The sequence below is a fragment of the Lepidochelys kempii genome, chromosome 12 (assembly GCF_965140265.1).
Source record: "Lepidochelys kempii isolate rLepKem1 chromosome 12, rLepKem1.hap2, whole genome shotgun sequence".
NCBI classification, from domain to species: domain Eukaryota; kingdom Metazoa; phylum Chordata; order Testudines; family Cheloniidae; genus Lepidochelys; species Lepidochelys kempii.
The window spans coordinates 22,990,558-23,011,930 of record NC_133267.1 but is presented as its reverse complement, the minus strand read 5'-3'; the positions used below and the strand labels follow the sequence as shown (position 1 = coordinate 23,011,930).

General features: G+C 41.0%; 1 protein-coding gene across 1 annotated transcript in view; it reads right to left on the bottom strand.

Annotated features, from left to right (window-relative positions):
* The window catches only part of TDRD12 (tudor domain containing 12), a 119,960-nt gene that overhangs the window by 54,483 nt on the left and 44,104 nt on the right, over positions 1 to 21,373 (bottom strand). Inside the window, exons 16-19 of the mRNA XM_073307859.1 lie at positions 19,654 to 19,781; positions 15,545 to 15,736; positions 11,042 to 11,170; positions 1,015 to 1,132 (exon numbers count right to left, since the gene is read on the bottom strand). Coding sequence (XP_073163960.1) covers positions 1,015 to 1,132; positions 11,042 to 11,170; positions 15,545 to 15,736; positions 19,654 to 19,781 — 567 coding nt within the window. The remainder of the gene's footprint in view (positions 1 to 1,014; positions 1,133 to 11,041; positions 11,171 to 15,544; positions 15,737 to 19,653; positions 19,782 to 21,373) is intronic.

The window sequence follows — 21,373 nt, the reverse complement described above, 5'->3', positions numbered from 1 at the left end:
AAGACATTTAACCAGTTAATCTTTATTTGTCTTAATGAAGCCACACAGTAAATTATCTTCTCGAGTATATGAAAATATAGCTTTGTAATCCTTTATTTTCAAAGGTGTGCTTTCGATAATGCATAGGATTCTGACTGTCAAATTGCTTGAAGTCCAAATGACTGATTTTTCCCTCTGTTAAAATAAAGTGTGGAGACAACCACTGAAGCCCAGATGCAAGCCAGGAGATCAAAGGACAAGCTTTTGTATGAGCACTGGCAACCAGGCTCAGCATAGACCACTATGAAAATTTTGTAATACATATATGGCTAAGACGACTGCTCTAAAAACACAGGGGAAAAAGACTTCAACTTTAAGACAATAAGAATAAGTACACTATAAAAAGTTGTCCAGCAGTGAAACAAAAGGGACAAAGGGAAGAAAAGTTCCTCCTGGCCCCAAGTTGTGACTCTACCAAAGAACTTCCCTAGCTTGAAGAAAAGGAGTACTTGTGGCACCTTAGAGACTAACCAATTTATCTGAGCATAAGCTTTCGTAAACTAAGCTTATGCTCAAATAAATTGGTTAGTCTCTAAGGTGCCACAAGTACTCCTTTTCTTTTTCCGAATACAGACTAACACGGCTGTTACTCTGATCCCTAGCTTGAGTTAGCTTCACTGAAAACGAGGCAGCTTTTATCTGAGTTACTAATCCACACCAGACTGCCAAAATTCAGAGCCAGTTGCCTCCTGTAGAAAAACTGGCATAACCTAGCAATGAGTATTTAGAGTGGTGCATGATCCACACACAGAAAGTGACATATAGCCAAGAATTGGCAAATGAAACTTTTAGCGGCATTCTTAAGCTGCTTTCTCGTTTTAGTAACGTAAGTAAATTAAACATTTATCCATGAGTTCTTATATAGAGTCAACAACTGTGAAATACCACTGTCTAGAGACATATTCTTTAAAAACAACGTTACAGCAAAGACCCCAAAAATTTTTAAATGACAAACTCAAAAAGGAATGTACTTACCTAACACAACATGGGTGCCAGAACTAAATTTTTTTTTCCATTGCTCTACGGCATATTTGAAATGAAATTCAATTTGTTTGTGTACTTTCAAGCAGAATATGGAACTACTCTCCACTGCCTAATGATGAAACATAAAAGAGTTATGAGTTTTTCCAGAAATATACTACACAAATGAAATCTGATTACCAACCATTACTCTAGCTGAAACAAAATGTTCTTGTGCTACTGGTACATTACATACCTCCTGGGGTCATATGTAGAAGGGGTACCCACAAAATCTTCTATTTAGAAATAATTCTGCTTTGTAACTTTAACTTCAATCATTCTTTAGTTTAATATTTTTAGGTAAACAGGCTTTTTGTTTATTAAAATAAACGTGGTGTTTTTCTTATTTAAAGTCAATCCTCTGATATAAAAATGCTCAGAATTCTATTTAAATGTTTTTGTGTTTTGTGTTTTTGTGTTTTGAGTGCATGGGTAACCCAAAAATAGCTTCTACAGAAGATTTCAACTTTCTATGGACTTAGTCCTCCATTCTGATTAGAGCTAGAAAAAAATCTCTCAAATAAATTATCAAAAGTATTCAAAAATTGCATCCTGTGCATGTACAGGATTTTCTGCTACTAATATGTTAACAATTTTTCAGCTATATTAACGCTCATGAGATGCATAACATCTTGAAATATTGAAATAAATGATACTGTTTTCATCTGTAATTAATTATTACACATTCAGATTTTTTCCTTTCAAACTCTACTGAGTCAAAAGGAACACACTAATACTTTCTGATACCTCAAGGCACAGATGTGTCAAGTAATTTTCTGTCTAGACACTAATAAAACAAATGACTAATAGAGCCAGCTGCCAGAGGCCAAATGATTCAATCGGGAAAATGGATCTCTTTAAATAGCACGTTTTTAATAACTGAAATAATCAATTTTTAAAAAGGTGTTCTCTTGAATTAGTATTCCACTTCAACCTGTACTACAAAATTCTGTTTCAACATTTTTGCTAACAGTATTCCACTTAAAATATTTTTCAACTGATTTGGCACACATGGCTTAAAACACTTACTAGCAGTCGAACATGAAACTAAGGTGGCAAAAATAAGAGAACAATTAACTGAAAAGTCACCTATTTGAAATGTCCTATCTCAACTACATAAAGCGTTAAAAGCTACTTTATACCTCCAAATTTCATGAAGATAGAGATTATGATTAAGTGATTAAGATCCTTGAGTGGATTACAGTTGCCACACCATTGTTTTGTCTCAAATGTAGAGGTTATTTTCAAATGTAATGAGACCTGTGAAGCCACGCAATGACAGGTGGACTGCACTGGCCTAGGGGATATGATTTTGACTGATACCTGAGAATTCTGACTGATTGTCAAGCTGAAACCTTAAACAAGGGTTTTAATGTTCTTGGGGAATGAGACAAACCAAAGCTACTTGGAAATATGAAGATAAAAATGTTTTGCTGGAGCTCAGAAAGGAATGCTATATGTGGATAAGCGTTCTTGTGCTTTTGCTATTTTTAGGCATTTTTTGAAATAGCAACTATGTACATACTGTAAATGAAATTACATACAAAAACTCCCTTGGAAAAGTGTGTTGAGGTTTCAAAGTCAAACACAAAGAAGTGAAGATGTGGCAAAATTAAGGTTGCCTGTGTAAGGGAACCAGGTTTGTTGAGGCCACACGGGGAATATCAGGATAACTTTGGACTTTTCCAGTCTGATCTTGTGAAGCACCCACGTCAGGAGCGGGGTGGGGGGGGAAGGTATAGGAGGGGAGCGTCCCATTTGATAAGAAAGGCATCACCTAATGAGTGAAGGCCCAGCCCTGCTCTGGAGCAAAACTGAGGACATTCAGTGTTCTGTGCAGTTGCAAAAAGCTCTACTGTTGTTAACTCCCAATGCTTGAATACACTGTGTAGCACACGTGTGTCCAGTTCCCACTCACGGTCCTGAGAAAAATTCCTGCTTAGTGCATTTGCTGTGGTGTTTTGGCATCCACGTAGGTATGATGCTATGATATGGATATTGTGTGTGATGCACCAGTGCCAAAACTGCATGACTTCTATGCACAGGCAGTGTGAGAGTGCTGCCCCCCGCCCCTTATCTGTTTTACATAAAATGTGCATGCCAAGTTGTCTGTGAAGACTTATATGGTCTTGTCTTTGGTGATGGGTAAGAAGAGGGAGTGCACATTGTGAACAGCTCATAGTTCTAAAATATTTATGTGCAGAAGGGACTTAACGGCCCTGGATAGAATGAGAGTTCAGATGTGCTCCCCAACCTAGGAGTGGTGTACAAAAGGCACCCCATGCATACGTGTCTGGTTGTGTCCACCAGAGTTGGGAATATTTTATCTTGTTTGGCCTTGTGAGGTGTTCGTTTATATTGTGCCTGTGTGGGATTTCGTCTGGAGCCAGGATTGTAGATACTATATGTGTAGTCTTGCATGCTTGAGAATGAAAGTCATGGCCACTATGTGGCCCAACAGTTGCAGGCAAGTCCTGGCAGTTAACTGCAGACTGTTTAGTGTTGTGGAGATCAGATTGGTGAAAGTTAGGAATTGTTGCTGTGGTACAGAGGGCATCACCTGAGGAGAACTGAGGTAGGCTCCAATTAATTCTAGTTCTTGCACTAGCAGTAGTGTTGTTATGGACTGCCAGATTGGTTAAAAAGGAGTTAAACGATCTCCGAATGGTTGGGAGATGATCAGTGGTTCCAACACTAAAAGAAGTGGGGGGATCTTGGACCCTCAAACCAAAGTCTCGAATTTGCCATCTAGATGCGGGGTGTTGAGACGTAGCAGACGGCGGTGGGAGTTGTCGCCTCCCCGTAGGTCTCTCTTTTCGGCCCTGTTGTTAATATTGTCTGTGGGGCTGAGTATAAGAAGTGAACCAGAATCTCTATGGGTTATACTATTTACCCTGTCTTTTCTTGGTCCCAGGTATATAGAAGCCTAGGGATCTCAGTGTCGCCCTCGATTCCTTGAGCATGTGAAGAGACTCATCTGTTTTGGCTGCAAAGAGTTTTGGTCCTTCGAATGGCAGATCTTCCAGCACGGATGGCACCTCTCTGGGAAATCCAGAAAGATATAACCAAGAAGCCCTTCGCATCACTTCTGCAGTGGTTACGGACCTGGCTGCCATGTCTACAGAATCCAGGATGGCCTGTAATGCACTCCTGGTGATGAGATGTCCTTCTGAAATAATGGACTTGAATTGTTCTTTTCTCTCTTCAGGAATAAATTCAATAAATTCTGAGAGTTTGGAGTAGTTATTGTGATCATACTTGGTGAGTAATGCTTCGTAATCCTGAGGTGTAGAGAGTGGCAGAAGAGTATACCTTACGGCCAAAAAGATAGTCTCTTCCAATCCCCGTCATATGGTATATTTTGGGGGTTATGAATGCCCCATTCACTGACCGCATCCACCACCAAAGAATTTGACGTTGGGTGCAAGAGGAACTATTTCCTTCGCAGGCACATAATATTTTTTTAATCAGACCTCTTGCAAGTAGGTGGGATTGTTGCTGGGGTCTGCCAGATTGATTTAATTGGTTCCATAATCACATTGTTCATGGGAACAGTGATTTTGGACAAGGTCAATGTCTGTAAAATGTCTAGGAGTTTATGCTATGCTTCCTGGACTACTTCTAGTGAAACGTCCAGTGAGCTCACAACTCTCTTATAAAGGTCCTGAAATTGTTTGAAATCATCTCTCACATTGGGAGATGGTGGCATGATGGAGTTGTCAAGGGAAGATGAGAAGTGGGTTGCTAGTGTCGTCTCCTGGTCAGAAAATTCTTCCTCTTCTTCAGCCCCCTGTTCTGTAGGTTCGGGTGGACCCAGTACCAAAGGTGAAGGTGACTGAAGTGTGCTCACTCTGGGTGGACTGGCAAGTTTGTGTTGTGGGGGACATGTCACCCATGGGCTCCAATACAGCCACTCTATCGGAAAGGGCATCGGTGGCATCCATGGGTGCCCGTACCAGTGATGATCCTTAGGTTCAGCAGAGTATCTCCTGTGCAGAGGATCTGGTCTGATGAGAACATGAATGGGGGAAGAATGTTGTGGGGAGTATATTTCCCCTTCATCCTCTTCATCGCTTGAGAATGGAGGAACAGATCGAGGCAGAGTGATGAGGTGGCTTAGTACCAAGTGTGCTGGAGTAATGTTGGTACTGAGAATAGGAGGCTCCGGCATCGAGATGATAATGAGGTCTTATTGACACAGTAATTGCTGCAGTGTTGGTGGCATTAGTACCACTGAAGTCATAGCGGTTGGTACCAACTGTTGCAGCATCACTGTCGATGTGGTTTGTGCACCAAGTGAGTGGTGCCAGCACTAGGTGGCACCATCATCTGCGGAAGTGCTGATGGCATGGGGTTTCAGTTTCCCCTTATTGCCTGTATCAGAGCTAGCCCACTTGGGGTCTTTTGCTCTGTTGATCCCACAACTTTGGACACAGAAAAGGTTGGTGCGGTCGGTGCCAATGGGTTTACCCATTTGAGGAATGCTGTTTCTTGGCTGATTCCCAGGATGGCATGGTGACTCACTTTTTTTTTTTTTTGGCCACCTTCTTTGCGGGGTAGTGTTGAGTCTGATCCATGGAGGTAGGGCCATGGGTGACCTGTGTCCTGAAGGTGTCCTTGCTTTTGGCTTAGAGGCTGAACAGAGTGACTTCTCCCTGAGAAGGAGTCTGAATTGTAGGTCTCTTGCTTTCCTGGTCCAGACTTTTAGACTGTGACAGCGCAAGCACTTTTGAGGAATGTGTGTCTTGCCAAGGCAGCAAACACAGAGTGCCCGTCTGAGACGGGTATTGAAAGTCTGCAGGTGAGGCAGCATTTAAAGACCAGGGAACCAGGCATCCCCCTCAGAGAAGCATTTCCCCCCCAGGAGGGAAAACTAAAATTTCTACTCTAACTGACACCAACTGGAAAGCTAACTTTCTAATCTAAGGGGAAAAGATTTCCGCCCCCCCCCCCTCAGAAAGAAAATTAACATGGAAGAACACGAACTATAACAACTAAGAAACTACGGCTAACTAGCAAAAACTTTGCTAACAGTAAAGGACATTGAGGTGCTGCTAGCTGCTCTTACTCAAGCCAAAGGCAGAAGAGAAGGAACTGAGCAGGGGGTGGGTGAACAGCACCAGATAACCCCGAGGTCACATGAAAGGGGGACCACACATGTGCGACTCAACTGGGCACAGCTACCACAAATCTTCAATTACGAGCACAGGGATGCATGAAAACCTGAAGTGGAACACCCACAGCATCATCACTCAAAGAACTCACTAGTACCAAGCACAGCAGGACAATGACCTCCCATGTCATACAAGCAACACTCCTATTAATACGCTACAGAATTATATTAGCCCTTTTATTATTGCATCACATCATTGACTCATATTCAATTTGTGATCCACTATAAACCCCAGATTCTTTTCAGCAAAACTACTGCCTAGCCACTTATTCCCCATCTTGTAGTTGTGATTTTGATCTTTCCTTAAGTGTAGTACTTTGCACATGTCTTTATTGGGAGGAGTGGTAGATACGCTGGAGGGGAGGGATAGGATACAGAAGGACCTAGACAAATTGGAGGATTGGGCCAAAAGAAATCTGATGAGGTTCAATAAGGATAAGTGCAGGGTCCTGCACTTAGGACGGAAGAACCCAATGCACAGCTACAGACTAGGGACCGAATGGCTAGGCAGCAGTTCTGCGGAAAAGGACCTAGGGGTGACAGTGGACGAGAAGCTGGATATGAGTCAGCAGTGTGCCCTTGTTGCCAAGAAGGCCAATGGCATTTTGGGATGTATAAGTAGGGGCATAGCGAGCAGATCGAGGGACGTGATCGTTCCCCTCTATTCGACATTGGTGAGGCCTCATCTGGAGTACTGTGTCCAGTTTTGGGCCCCACACTACAAGAAGGATGTGGATAAATTGGAGAGAGTCCAGCGAAGGGCAACAAAAATGATTAGGGGACTGGAACACATGAGTTATGAGGAGAGGCTGAGGGAGCTGGGATTGTTTAGCCTGCAGAAGAGAAGAATGAGGGGGGATTTGATAGCTGCTTTCAACTACCTGAAAGGGGGTTCCAAAGAGGATGGCTCTAGACTGTTCTCAATGGTAGCAGATGACAGAACGAGGAGTAATGGTCTCAAGTTGCAGTGGGGGAGGTTTAGATTGGATATTAGGAAAAACTTTTTCACTAAGAGGGTGGTGAAACACTGGAATGCGTTACCTAGGGAGGTGGTAGAATCTCCTTCCTTAGAGGTTTTTAAGGTCAGGCTTGACAAAGCCCTGGCTGGGATGATTTAACTGGGAATTGGTCCTGCTTCGAGCAGGGGGTTGGACTAGATGACCTTCAGGGGTCCCTTCCAACCCTGATATTCTATGATTCTATGAATGTCATCTTGTTAATTTCAGACCAATTATCTACTTTATCAAGATGATTTTGAATTCTAACCCTGTCCTCCGAAGTGCCAACAGTTCCCAGCTTGGTGTCATCCACAAATTTTATGAGCATAGTCTCCATTCCATTATTCAAGTTACTAATGAAGATACTGAATAGTACCAGAGCCAGGACATACTCCTATGGGACCCCACCAGTATTTTTCCCCCTAGTACCCCAGCACCCTGACCCCCCTGCCACACCCCTCATCCCTCCTGCACCCCACCTCCCTGCCCTGTGCCCCCTGCACACCTCCTGCACTCCCTGCCCTGAGCCCCCTGAACACCTCCTGCACCTCAACTCCCTGCCACACCCCACACCCCTGCTGCACCCCACGAGGGCAGGGAGGGGGCTAGAATGGGGGCAGGGCAGCGACGGGGTCTCATGGAAGGGGTGGAGTGGGGCGGGGCCAGCGAGGGGGGGGGTGTCAGTAATGCATCCCGCGGGCCAATGCACTAGTCCTCATGTGGCCCTTTTGGTCATTTGAGTTTGAGACCCCTGATCTAGACGACATTTCCCTTGCTTGCTCATGAAAATATCATGTGAGACTGTGTCAAAAGCCTTACTAAACTGAAGACATATCCCATCTACTGCTTCCCCCATCCACTAACCCTGTTATAGGAGGAAATTAGGTTGATTTGGCATGATTTGCTCTTGCCAAATTCATGTTACCTATTCCTTATAACCCTATTATACTCTAGGTGCTAACAAAATGTTTGCTTAAGAATTTGTACCAGTATCTTTCTGGGTATCAAAGTTAGGCTGACTGGTTGATAATTCTCAGGGTCCTCTATTTTCAGCTTTTTAAAGACAGGCACTATGTTTGCCCTCCTCCAGTCCTCTGGGACATCTACCGTCTTCCATAATTTCTCAAAGATATTGCTAATGGTTCTGAGATTGTTTCAGCTAGTTACTTAAGGTCCCTAAGATGCATTTCATCAGGCCCTGCTGACTAGAATACCTCTTACTTATCTAAATATTTCCTTCCCTCTTGTCATTAATTGTATTAATGTATCCAGTCCCAATTTACTTTTTTAGTCAAAAATGAAAAGAGGCATTGAATACCTCAGCCTTCTTGATATTGTCCATTATTAGCTCTCCTTCCCCACTAAGTAGAGGACCTGCACTTTCCTTTCTTTTTCTCTTATTTCTAATGTATCTATAGAGCCTCTTTTTATTGCTTTTTATGTCCCTTGCTACATGGGACTCATGATAAACAAGCTCTCTGATGAATGTATCAAGTTTTACATAGTAATCAGTACCAAGAGAACAGCTGTCATGTCACAGGGCACCAACAGCCCACCTAAAATCTACATCAATAATGAAGCTCTGGACAACGTGGATCACTTCTGCTATCTTGGCTCAACTTTAACTAGCTCATTTAGCCTTGATAGAGAATTTGATGCAAGAATTGGCAAAGCTCTTGTCACCTTTGGCAAACTTACGTCGTGTCTGGAACAAGCTGCTAACCGGGAATACAAAGGTGCCCGTTTATCAGGCTTGCATCCTCAGTACCTTCCTTTACGGCAGTAAAAGCTGGGTCACATACTCCTAGCAGGAGTGAAGCTTGAACAGTTTCTACCTTCACAGTCTCAGAAAAATCCTTGGAGTCACTTGAAACCAACGGATCACTAACAACGAGATCCTCGAGAGAACTGGCCTACAGTCTATGCTGGACGCTTGCAGGCTTTAAGAGACATGGAGCATATGCCTCAAGATCGTCTGCCAAAGGCTGTGATCTCTGGCCAACTGAAGTACTACCTGCAATGCAGAGGAAGGCCAAAGCTCCAATACAGTGACAAGGTCAAGCAAGGTCTCAGGAGATTCAGCATTCCCACCTGACAACTGGGAAAACCCTGCCCACAACTGCTCGGTCTGGAGAAGCTGGGTCAAGGCTGGAGCAGTCATCATGGAGAGCCATCAGAGAGCCCAGGCTGAGTCACAGGCAAGCCAAGAAGCAGAGTGTGCTCCGACCTCCATCTTGCGAGTGGACCTGTCACCACTCTGGGGAGGTCTGCCATATGCACATTGGGCTCTTCTCCCACACTACTGTCAAACGCCACTAACTGACTTTGTCGTGTTTCCTTTCATCTGTCAAGATGTTGGATAGCTATACACACAGAACTCACTTTGTGCCTTAGACTTTCTGAATTTGTCCCTACATGCTTGTGATATTCCTTTGTACTCCTCCTTTACATACTTTTGTATATTTTTAATTCCATGATCACATACTACATGGCCCTGCCTCATTAGGTGCACCAGAAGACAGTGCTATCACTAACAGCTTATTCAATGTGTCTTCTTATACACATTCACTGTTTGGCCCCAGACTCCATTTACCACTGCCACACAAACTCTGCTTTGAATACAGTATTTATTTCCTTATAGGCTTTTCTATTATGCTTCCCACAGTAGCCTCTGAGTGCAGCACAAAAATCAATCAATTTACCTTTACAACTCCCCTGTGAGGTAAAATAGTATTATACTCATTTTACAGAATGGGGACTTCCAAATTAAGGTCAGAATTGTCCACTAATTCTAGGGGCCCAAACTGACATGTTCACAGCCTAACATTTCTAAGTATTTAGGGATCCTGGGTTCTAGTTAAGGTTTTGGAAGGGGTGTGGCTATCAATTCTTATGCTTTGTCTACCCCAGCACGTTACCTATCCCCAAGCTACCACTGCCCCTATACCTTCAAATCTGTCCTTGTCCCCCTCAGCTCCTACAGTAAGTATCCCGTAGCATACCTCTGCCACCTCCACCCCTTTTCACTTGAACAAGTTAGCTTGTGTCCTCCTCCTTCATCCTGCCTGGGCGACAGCAAAAGGTGCACTGAGAGCTCTGAATTCTGGTAACTGATGCCACACTCAGTCCAGGAAAACTTGCAGGAAAGATCTGCTTGGTCCCTGTAGCCCTGCTATGGACCATACTCAGTCCAGTTGGCACACTGAAATAATGTGGAGATGCAACACACACTCAGTGCAGACACAATCTCTTGAGAAATTTTCTGCCAGCCAGCCTCTAGCAAACTTCTACTGAGTATGTATAAATTGCAATTTTCACAGATTTAACATAGCCAAATTTTTGTGTGGACTCTCAGTGAAATGGTTGTAAGAACTGAACATGGGCAAAACAGAACCAAACGCTTTCTCAGAATTCATTCTTGGAAACAACTTTTGCTAAAACTTACAGCCATAAAAAAAAAAAAGTGTTAACCTCAGTGAGATCCACCATAGAAAATTTCATCCTGAATGGCTTATAGCTTTGCCAAACTTTTGCAACTAAAAACATGATATTATGTGACGGTGTTAGGAAATCTCCACTATACTTTATAAATGGCTAAAAAAGGCTTTGGAAAGTTTGAGCAAAGGAACTGAGGAGAGAGTATCATTTCTCTCCCGAAGTGAAAAAACCCATTCCAGAAGTCCAAACGCTTCCTCTCTCTGCTCAGAAGCCAAGACAATATTACTATAGCTTATTGTACCTTGCTACTTAAAACACATTCCATATCAGTACATACATTATAGGTTAATAGTTAAATATTTGTAGTACTCACTTTATAGACCATTTCTGTTTCATCCGCAGAATTAGTGAAAATCAGGGTCTTTTGAGTTTTACTGGGAGTAAAATCCAGTATCTGGAGTAATACAGAGGTTCTCTCACAGTTCAAGCAAAGTTGCACCACCTAATAAAAGTGACAAAATAAAGTCAAGTAGAACAAAGCAGCCTCGTAACATACAAAAATTTTGCTATATATCTGTTCTCTCTCAGAGCATTTTGTGCATTTATATATTGCACTAATACTACCTGAATCAAAAAGCATAAATCAATACTAGTTATGAAGCTGCACCTATCTAATCCTAGAGTAGTTGTAAACAAGATGGTTTAGCTAGTAGCAATATTGCCATGATAAATATATATGTGGTAGACACAAAGCCACAACTCACCCACATAATCGAAGGCAATATGCATGTGATAAATTGATTTATCATGCACCTTTGACCACCGTACCTGCCCTTCTATTAATTAACCTCCAAGATTAATGCCAATGAAACCTCTGTATCGTAACTATTTATGTAACTATACAGATAATGCATTATTTTACACACAATTAAGGCATATCTATACTATGTACAATAGTTGCTTGATATCCTCAAAGTGTTCCGATCTACAAACTGTAAGTAAGAACACCTCAGCTCATTCCAATTGTCACAACTGTGCACAGGCTATACAAACATCACTTCTATTCATATAGAGAAGGTACACTTAGAATGCATTATGGTTTTGGAGATCTTACTGATTCAAGTGACATTTCCTATATTTAAAATCAATGGAATTAATAATACCTCTAAACCTAGAAAGCACTTGAAGTATGCCAACTCCTTCCCTGAAATGAAACCAAATCTGGGACAGAACTGCACCTTGCATAACCCCACATAACAATATGCAGTGACAGTCAGCAGAGGCTCTGGAGCTACTAGCAGACATTCAGTATAAAAGAGGGAGCTACTAGCGGACATTCTCTTCTTCATTCTCTTCTCCTCAACTTTAAAATTCACGTTCGCCTTGATCCAAAAAATCCCAAGTTTGCTGACTTTCAGGGAACCCTTCAATGCCCATCTTTTCATCCAGGTTTTTGGGGAACAGGTTATGGATAACTGCTGGTATTTGTAAATATTAGGGCTGTCAAGCAATTAAAAAATTAATCACGATTAGTCGCACTGTTAAATAACAATAGAATACCATTTATTTTAAATATTTTTGAATGTATACTACATTTTCAAATATATTAATTTCAATTACAACACAGAATACAAAGTGTACAAATACTCACTTTATATTTATTTTATTACAAGTATTTGCACTGTAAAAAAACAAAAGAAAAAGTACTTTTCAATTCACTTAATACAAGTACTGTAGTACAATCTCTAGCATGGAAGTTGGACTTATTAATGTAGAATTATGTACAAAATAACCTTGTCATAAATATAAAGGGAAGGGTAAACCCCTTTGAAATCCCTCCTGGCCAGGGGAAAGCTCCTCTCACCTGTAAAGGGTTAAGAAGCTAAAGGTAACCTCGCTGGCACCTGACCAAAATGACCAATGAGGAGACAAGATACTTTCAAAAGCTGGGAGGAGGGAGAGAAACAAAGGGTCTGTGTCTGTCTGTAGTCGGCTTGGCAGGGGACAGAACAGGAATGGAGTCTTAGAACTTTTAGTAAGTAATCTAACTAGGTATGTGTTAGATTATGATTTCTTTAAATGGCTGAGAAAAGAATTGTGCTGAATAGAATAACTATTTCTGTCTGTGTATCTTTTTTGACAGGTTTCAGAGGAACAGCCGTGTTAGTCTGTATTCGCAAAAAGAAAAGGAGTACTTGTGGCACCTTAGAGACTAACCAATTTATTTGAGCATGAGCTTTCGTGAGCTACAGCTCACTTCAAGCTCATGCTCAAATAAATTGGTTAGTCTCTAAGGTGCCACAAGTACTCCGTATCTTTTTTGTAACTTAAGGTTTTGCCTAGAGGGGTTCTCTATGTTTTTGAATCTAATTACCCTGTAAGATATCTACCATCCTGATTTTACAGGGGGGATTTCTTTATTTCTATTTACTTCTATTTTTTATTAAAAGTCTTCTTGTAAAACACTGAATGCTTTTTCATTGTTCTCAGATCCAAGGGTTTGGGTCTGTGGTCACCTATGCAAATTGGTGAGGCTTTTTATCCAACATTTCCCAGGAAAGGGGGGTGCAAGTGTTGGGAGGATTGTTCATTGTTCTTAAGATCCAAGGGTCTGGGTCTGTAGTCACCTAAGCAAATTGGTGAGGCTTTTTACCAAACCTTGTCCAGGAAGTGGGGTGCAAGGTTTTGGGAAGTATTTTGGGGGGAAGGACGCGTCCAAACAGCTCTTCCCCAGTAACCAGTATTAGTTTGGTGGTGGTAGCGGCCAGTCCAAGGATAACGGATGTAATATTTTGTACCTTGGGGAAGTTTTGACCTAAGCTGGTAAAGATAAGTTTAGGAGGTTTTTTCATGCAGGTCCCCACATCTGTACCCTAGAGTTCAGAGTGGGGGAGGAACCGTGACAAACCTGCATTCAAAAATAAAACAAGGTAAAATTTTAGAGTCTTCACGTCCACTCAGTCCTACTTCTTGATCAGCTAACTGCACAGACAAACAAATCTGATTACATTTGCAAGAGGTAATGCTCTCTGCTTCTTGTTTACAATATCACCTAAGAGTGAGAACAGGTGTTCTCATGACATTGTTATAGCCAGCATCACAAGATATTTACGTGCCAGATGCGCTAAAGATTCATGTGTCCCTTCATGCTTCAAACACCCTTCCAGAGGACACGTGTCCATGCTGACGATGGGTTCTGCTCGATAACAATCCAAAGAGTACAGACTGACATGTTAATTTTCAAAATCTGAGTCAGATGCCACCAGAAGGCGGTTGATTTTCTTTTTTGATGGTTCGAGTTATGTAGTTTCTGCATCAGGGAGTGTTGCTCTTTTAAGACTTCTGAAAGCATGCTCCACACCTCATCCCTCTCAGATTTTGGAAGGCACTTCAGATTCTTAAACCTTGGGTCGAGTGCTGTAGCTATTTTTAGAAATCTCACATTGGTATCTTCTTTGTGTTTGTCAAATCTGCATTGAAAGTGTTATTAAAATGAAAAACGTGTGCTGAGTCATAATCCAAGACTGCTACAACATGAAATATATGGCAAAATGCAGGTAAAACAGAGCAGGGTACATACAATTCTCCCCCAAGGAGTAAAGACACAAATTTAATTAACGCATTTTTTTTTTTTAACAAGCATGGAAGCATGTCCTCTGGAATGGTGGCGAAAGCATGAACGGGCATACGAATATTTAGCATATCTGGCACATAAATACCTTGCAATGCCGGCTACAAAAGTGCAACGTAAATAACTGATCTCACTTTCTGGTGACACTATAGACAAGAAGAGGGCAGCATTATCTCCTGTAAATGTAAACAAACTTGTTTGTCTTAGTGATTGGCTGAACAAGAAGTAGGACTGAGTGGACCTGCAGGCTCTGAAGTTTACATTGTTTTGTTTTTTAGTGCAGTTACATAACAAAAAAAAAATATCTACATTTGCATGTTGCACTTTCAAGACAAAAAGATTGCACTACAGTACTTGTATGAGGTGAATTGAAAAATACTGTTTCTTTTATTGTTTTTATAGTGCAAATATTTGTAATAAAAATATACACTGATTTCAATTACAACAGAATATATATGAAAATGTAGAAAAAACATCCAAAATATTTAATAAATTTCAATTGGTATTCTCTTGTTTAACTGTGCAGTTAAAACTGAGATTAATCATGATTATTTTTTTTAATTGTGATTTTTTTTTGAGTTAATCGCATGAATTAACTGCAATTAAATTGACAACCCTAGTAAATATCTTGAGATACTGTTTGATTTAATGTCACTGTTGGTTATTTGCGTTGGGGGAAGCTGATATTATGATATTGTATTTTTAAAATTATGTTAAGGGTGTCTAGCGCTCTGGATAGACATTTCCTCCCCCATGTATCATATCTAAATAAATAAAACAGAACAAACAAAAGTTAGAAAATAGGGAGTGAATACTACATACAACTGAAAGTGCAGGGGGAATTTCGGCTAGAAGAATAAAGTTACCCTAACTGAAACTTTTAAGTCATAAATAATAATGAAAGACCTTATCTGTAGCACGTAGCCCCAAAAAAGCACAGCTGTAGAAATTTTAAACAATCCATCTACAGACTTTGTACTATTAAAATCTCAAATTAAACACCGAACATACACATTTTTGCATATAGTCTTCTGTTACCATTTCTAAAATAAACTTCCCTTGTTATCTTTTCTACATCCTACTATGGTAAAACTATAGAATGTTTTCCTATTTTTGAGCAAACGAAAATAGATACATGTGCATACATAACCTGTCAATGTAATGCAAACTCTCACTAAATATAAGGTAAAGAATCCCACTATACAACTTTAACCTGGAAGAACAGCATAATCTCTGGATTTTTACCTGTTGCACATTTCCATATATGGAAGCTTCTTCCATAGCTGTTATCACAATGTAAGGATCATTCATGAACTCTCTTGTTAAATGTTCTATATGTTTATTCCAATGATTTCCAACAGCAACAATTTGATGTGGTGCTGATTCCCGCTCTTCAACAGTAATTGTTTTCTTGTAATACTCTAATATAGTAAATATCTGTAAAACAGGGAGTACGAATTTCTTTTTGGCAAGTTTTCTTTTGTTCTATTCTGTGATCAGAAAAAGTCAGGGAAGGCAGCATTGATCAAGCAAGAAAGCAAAAGAATTGTTATTCATATATAAGCACCAGCCAATCCACTTCTTCCCTGTTAGATACTTCCAAAGCAAGAAGGGCTATTTTTTATAGTACAAATACTGTGTAAAGCAGCATCTTGAAACAGAGGGGAAAGTGAATATTTAGTATGTCAGAAGAGTGTACAAAGACAAAATATTACCAGTGAATAATTCTGCCTAGTAGTAAGTCCCTCTTCTCTCAGCCTATAAACAGGAATAGGGCTTGTCTACACAGTGCTTTAGTCCACACCAGAGGGAAGTAAATTCTAGTGCGCAACTAGCATGTCATGCATTAACTGTCCCATGTGGACCCTACTGGCATACACTAAAAGTTTCCAAGTGTGTGTTGAGACTACATTAGCACTCATCAGGAGGGACTTTTAGTGTACACCAGCAGGGTCCACATGGGACAGTTAGTGCGCAACACGCTAGTGAGCACTAAAATTTGCTCTCCTCTGGTGCAGACTAATGCACTGTGTACACAAGCCCATAATCAATACAGATGTAGCAAACAGTAAGCTAAGTGGAAGTCTTACTTTAGTGAGCCACTTGGAGAATCTTGTTAGAAAAAGGCATCCTTTGATATTACAGGACAAACTATTACTACCACACAAAAGTCTGTGTGGAGAGATGAATCAACTCTTTTCAGGTTTCTAGTACACATGTACTAGTCCATGAAGTCCATAAAGCTAAGACACCTTTATAATTCAGAGACGTGAAATTATTCCAAATTCATTTGATAAAACTGATTAGTCTTCAAATTGGTGTCCCTTTAAAATTTAAGCAATACTTCTCCCAAGGACTCAAAAGAATGGTTTATCCAAACCTAAGACAAATCCTACTAAAGAAGCAACTGTCAATAAAAGGTCTGCTTCAAAAAGGACATCTTCAAAAATGGGAAAGAACCAGTGTGGCTCTGCTACAGCCTATCCTTGAGACACCTTCTAAAACCCTGTTAATAAAAAAGCTATTGCTTATTGAAGAAAAAGCTTCACGTTACTCTCCAGGACCACCAAACAGTGTTTAGCAATGGTGATATGTACCTACACCATGGTAGGAATCTGGGTCTGTGGTGGTCTCCACAAGTTAAAGAGCTGTCCAGGGCAGCATCTCATAGGGTCCTCCTTCGACAAAAAACAAAAAAAAGACCGTAAGAGGGTCCATTCAGAGAAAGCTACTGAGAAAAGGATGATCTTGACAGAAGGAGCTACTGGGGTCTGGGGAAAGTGGAGGCCAAGACAGAGTGGCTAAGTGACACTCCAGAAGGGTCTGAAAACCCCAAAGACATGGCTCTGCAAACACAGAAGTTCTAGTAGAGAGATAGTTAATAGTGGACAAGAACAAGTAATTAGCAAGGTGGAGGGAGCCACCCGGAGGCTAGACAAGAGAATGCATATGCAACATCACAGTGGTGAAGTAAGGTGAGCTTGGGGCATGCTGCTTCCACAGGAAAACCCACACAGGAGACAAAACAGGTCAGCGCTGAACCAACCTGAATTTGAGACAGGGAAAAACATGTCCATATAATTCAGTGCTTTTTAGGGAGCAGGGACAACTTGGGACCCTTCACTTTCACTTGACTAACTTTGACATTTAAACTGGTGCAGACACATTCCAATACATTTCACTATATGAAACACTTATAATGCTACGGTGTAAAAAATAGATGAAATACCCCAAGTGTTACCACTCCCAATTTCCATCAGGACCATGATTCCTTGAGTGGAAAAAGATGCTTCTGAGTAGCAAAGGTTTGTCAACATTTTATCAGAAAAGTCTGTCCTCCACTCTGGCAGTACAGAACAATAATGTACCGCTAATGACACCTCAGAATCAAGAAAATACAAGGGTGTCAGACCTTTTTCCCACCACATATTGTGGAAATATCTTTTTTGAGATGAGGTATCAAATACGGCACACAATATTCTGGGGCCATTCCTGGCATTATCACTTTTCTTGTGATATTCTCCATCCACTTCCCTATGGATCCTAACATTTTCTTTGCTTTTTTCATCTACATTCAATTCACTGAGCTGTTCACAATGATGCCCAGGTCAGACCACTGCCAGCAGTGGCAGTTTGAATAGAAAATGAGGGAAAGGTTCATGTCCAACAGACAGTACTTCAGAAGGCCAGAAATTTAAGGGCTAGAAAGCACTAACATGTCACACATTAAGATCCCAACCAAAAGTGGGAATTATGAGATGATATTTTTAAAGGATATAAACTTATGAAGTCTAGAAATATATAGAACAATTTTAATAGTAGGCAAAGGCAATCCCAATTGTCTTTGATACATGGACCCACTAAGGATACCTTGCTTGTACATCTGTAATTAGGTACCAAAGAAGTCTATGTGCAGAAAACTCAAGAATTGGCTAAGCCACGCTAAAAGCTATTTTCTTTCTTGAAACTCTCTGCCATCTTTCTATCACAGAGACCTTTTAAAGATATACTGCCTTCCACTTCCATTGAAAACTTCTGACTAAAGAAGCCTCAGTCACAGCAGGACCTAAGCAGAGAAATGACCTCCTCACCTCATAGCACTTTCTGGTATACTAGCCTTAAAGAGAGATTAGCATCTGGATACGATGAGAACTCCACAATTCCTTCAATACAAACATAGGAAGACAGGCTCACACCCTGCAAGAGTCTCTTTCTGGGGATCCTGCTTTGTTGAGCAAGAACAATGACCAATATTGCCAGTTCCAAAGAAAAACTGTAAGGTTACGTCTGCTCATAGGAAGTTTAAAAGGCTCCTTTGCCTGGAAAACACTTCCCCTCCTATAAAGAGCTGGGGAAAAAAAACAAACAACCATGCATATTGACAGGGTATAAGGGCCTGCTTCTAGGAAATAATTAAGATAGAAGACTCTTGAATTTTGCACCGTTAAGTTCATGATAGCTAGCCTTTGTCTACCCTCTCATCTAGCTGCCAGAAGAGAGAACTCATACTTTCGTGGAGAATACTGGAGTGGGAGAAAGTTGAGAGGTATAAGACGCAACAATTAAGTCCCCTGAAACTGGAATTCTAAAAGGGAGTCGAAGCCAGGGACTCGTCTACATGTCTTTCAAAAGACAAATTCACAAATTTATCTGTAAAAAAGCTTAGGTTTCCTAACAGAAATTTTTGGACCTCCTGAATTTGGTGTGTGGTAATGTCTGGTTGAACTCATTTCTGCCTTGCATGCCATGAAGACTGAGGGGCATACCATGAAGACTGAGGGGCCTGCCAGTCATAATCCAAAGAAGAGACCTCAATGGAACAATTACTGGAGAGGGGTCCTTTTAGCAGGGTCTAAAAAAAGTAGTCTACTTAAGAAGAGGACATCATGCTAGTCCCATAAATTAGGTTATTTCCTTTTCTACTCTTCAGAGACAGTAGCCACCACACTGAAAAAGCAGCTGATCTTTGGGGGAGTGGAGGGTCTCCCATAACGCTTCTGAGAGTAGTGAGGAACAGCCAGAATAAGATGGAGGTGAAAGGGAAGGGAGAGAGGTGTGGGGAGAAAGCCACATCAGTGTTTGCTTTATCTGAAAAAGAAACCCATTGTTCAAAATCGGTGGAGATTTAGCAGCAAAAGTAGGTTTTATTTCTTTCTTTTAAACCACGTAATATGTCTTCACATCCAGGGGTGGTTGTTTTTTAAATTCATGCCACACTTGGGCATTACATCATGGGATGTAATTTTTATTTTTATACAAATTTCATATTTATACCCTGTCCCCCACCCCCTTTAAAGGCTTTAAAGTCATATATTACTGAAGTAATGTATTATCTGAATGTATACCATACTCACTTGTTTGCTAGCTTCAGAGAACAAGTTATCAACTTCATCAAAAACAAGATGACAAAGTCTAAGAAATAATAAGCTATGGTGTTCAAGCAGTCTCAAAAGGCTGTGTGGTGTAGTTACAATCACTTCACCTATATTTTAGAAGAAAAGAGTTAACATTCATCTTTGATTTGTAATGTTTTCTATTTTCAAAAATACTATATCATCAATTAAAACATTACAGTAATCATAAAATTGGGCCATTTTGTTTGCAATTAATAGCAATTATTAATCTTTTCAAACCATTTTTATACAGTCCATGGTCTCAATCTTTGGCTCCTAGTCTGGCAGGACAAAACAGCTGAAAAATTGTCCTAAAGGGACAGCAAAGGATCCTGCCCCCTGCTGAATGGTAATTCTTGAGTGATTAAAGCCACAATAGGTGGCCCTACGCCACCCAATCCCTCTCCTCACCTCAGGTGCACGTCAGGAATGGAGTGATGGGAGGGATATGGTGGGAACGCAACAACCAAAGTAACTAAGAGCAGTATGCCAAGAAAAAAAGAATTATTTATGTATACCTGAGCTGTTAGCGTTCTTTGAGATGTGGATGCAGACATGTATTCCACTTAGGTGTGCCCAGTGAATCAAAGCCAGAGAACTTTACTTAGCAGTACCCATCAAAGCAACGCTCATGCTCTCTGGCTGAGTAGCCCCTCCCATGACTATACACAGGGGGTGGTGCCCCGACTCTCCTCACTACCTTCACATCGGAACCCAAAGCTGGAAATGCTGATGCAGAAAGGAGAAAGGGTGGGTCGTGAAATACACATCTGCAGCCACATCTCAAAAAACAGTAACAGTACCAGTAAATAACTGTTTTTTCCTCTAAGAGGTTGCAGATGTGTATTATACTCAGGTGAATCACAAGCAGTAGTGATAGAAAGTGGGGCTCAGAGTCTATTTGAACAAGGACTGCAGAACTGACTTCCCCAGATTTGCATCACATAACGTTTGGCAAACGTATACATGGAAGATTATGTAGCAGTCCTGCAAATGTCCAAAACTGAAATACTGCTGAAGAAAGTTATCCATGTTGCTTGAGCCCTGTGGAATGGGCCCATAAAGTCTGTGGGGGAGTGGTTTGAGCCACTTCATAAGCCATGGTAACGCAGACAGTAATCCATCTGGAAATCATCTGTCAGACACCAGCTGACCTTTCATCCGATCCTCAAAAGCCTAAGGTAAGAAACTAAATAATGCAGTTCTTCCCAGACAGAACACCAAGGACCCTCTCACACCCAACATATGAAGCTGCTGTTCATCTGCATTCAAGGTGTGGCTTAGGAAAGAATACAGGGAATAACTTGGTTAAGGTAAACTGCAAAACTACTTTGGACAAAAAACTTCAGATGTGGCCTCAAGGTCACTTTGCCTCTGAAGAACTGAGTACACGGTAGCCCTGCCAGAAGTGCTTACATTTTGCTAACTATCCTTTCAGAAGTTATAGCAATAAGAAAGGCGGTTTACTGGAAAAGCAGAGACAATGAGCAAGTTGGTATTGGCTCAAATAGAGGACCGTTGAGGTCAGTCAGCATAGTACTGAGGTCCCACAATTGGACCCCTTTCTTCATAGGTGGAAACAGGTATACAGTCTACCTGAGAAATCTCACTATCATGAGAGTTTGAGAACACTGGCCTCCCTTGGAACGCTGAGATCGCAGTCACTAAGAGCCAAACCCAA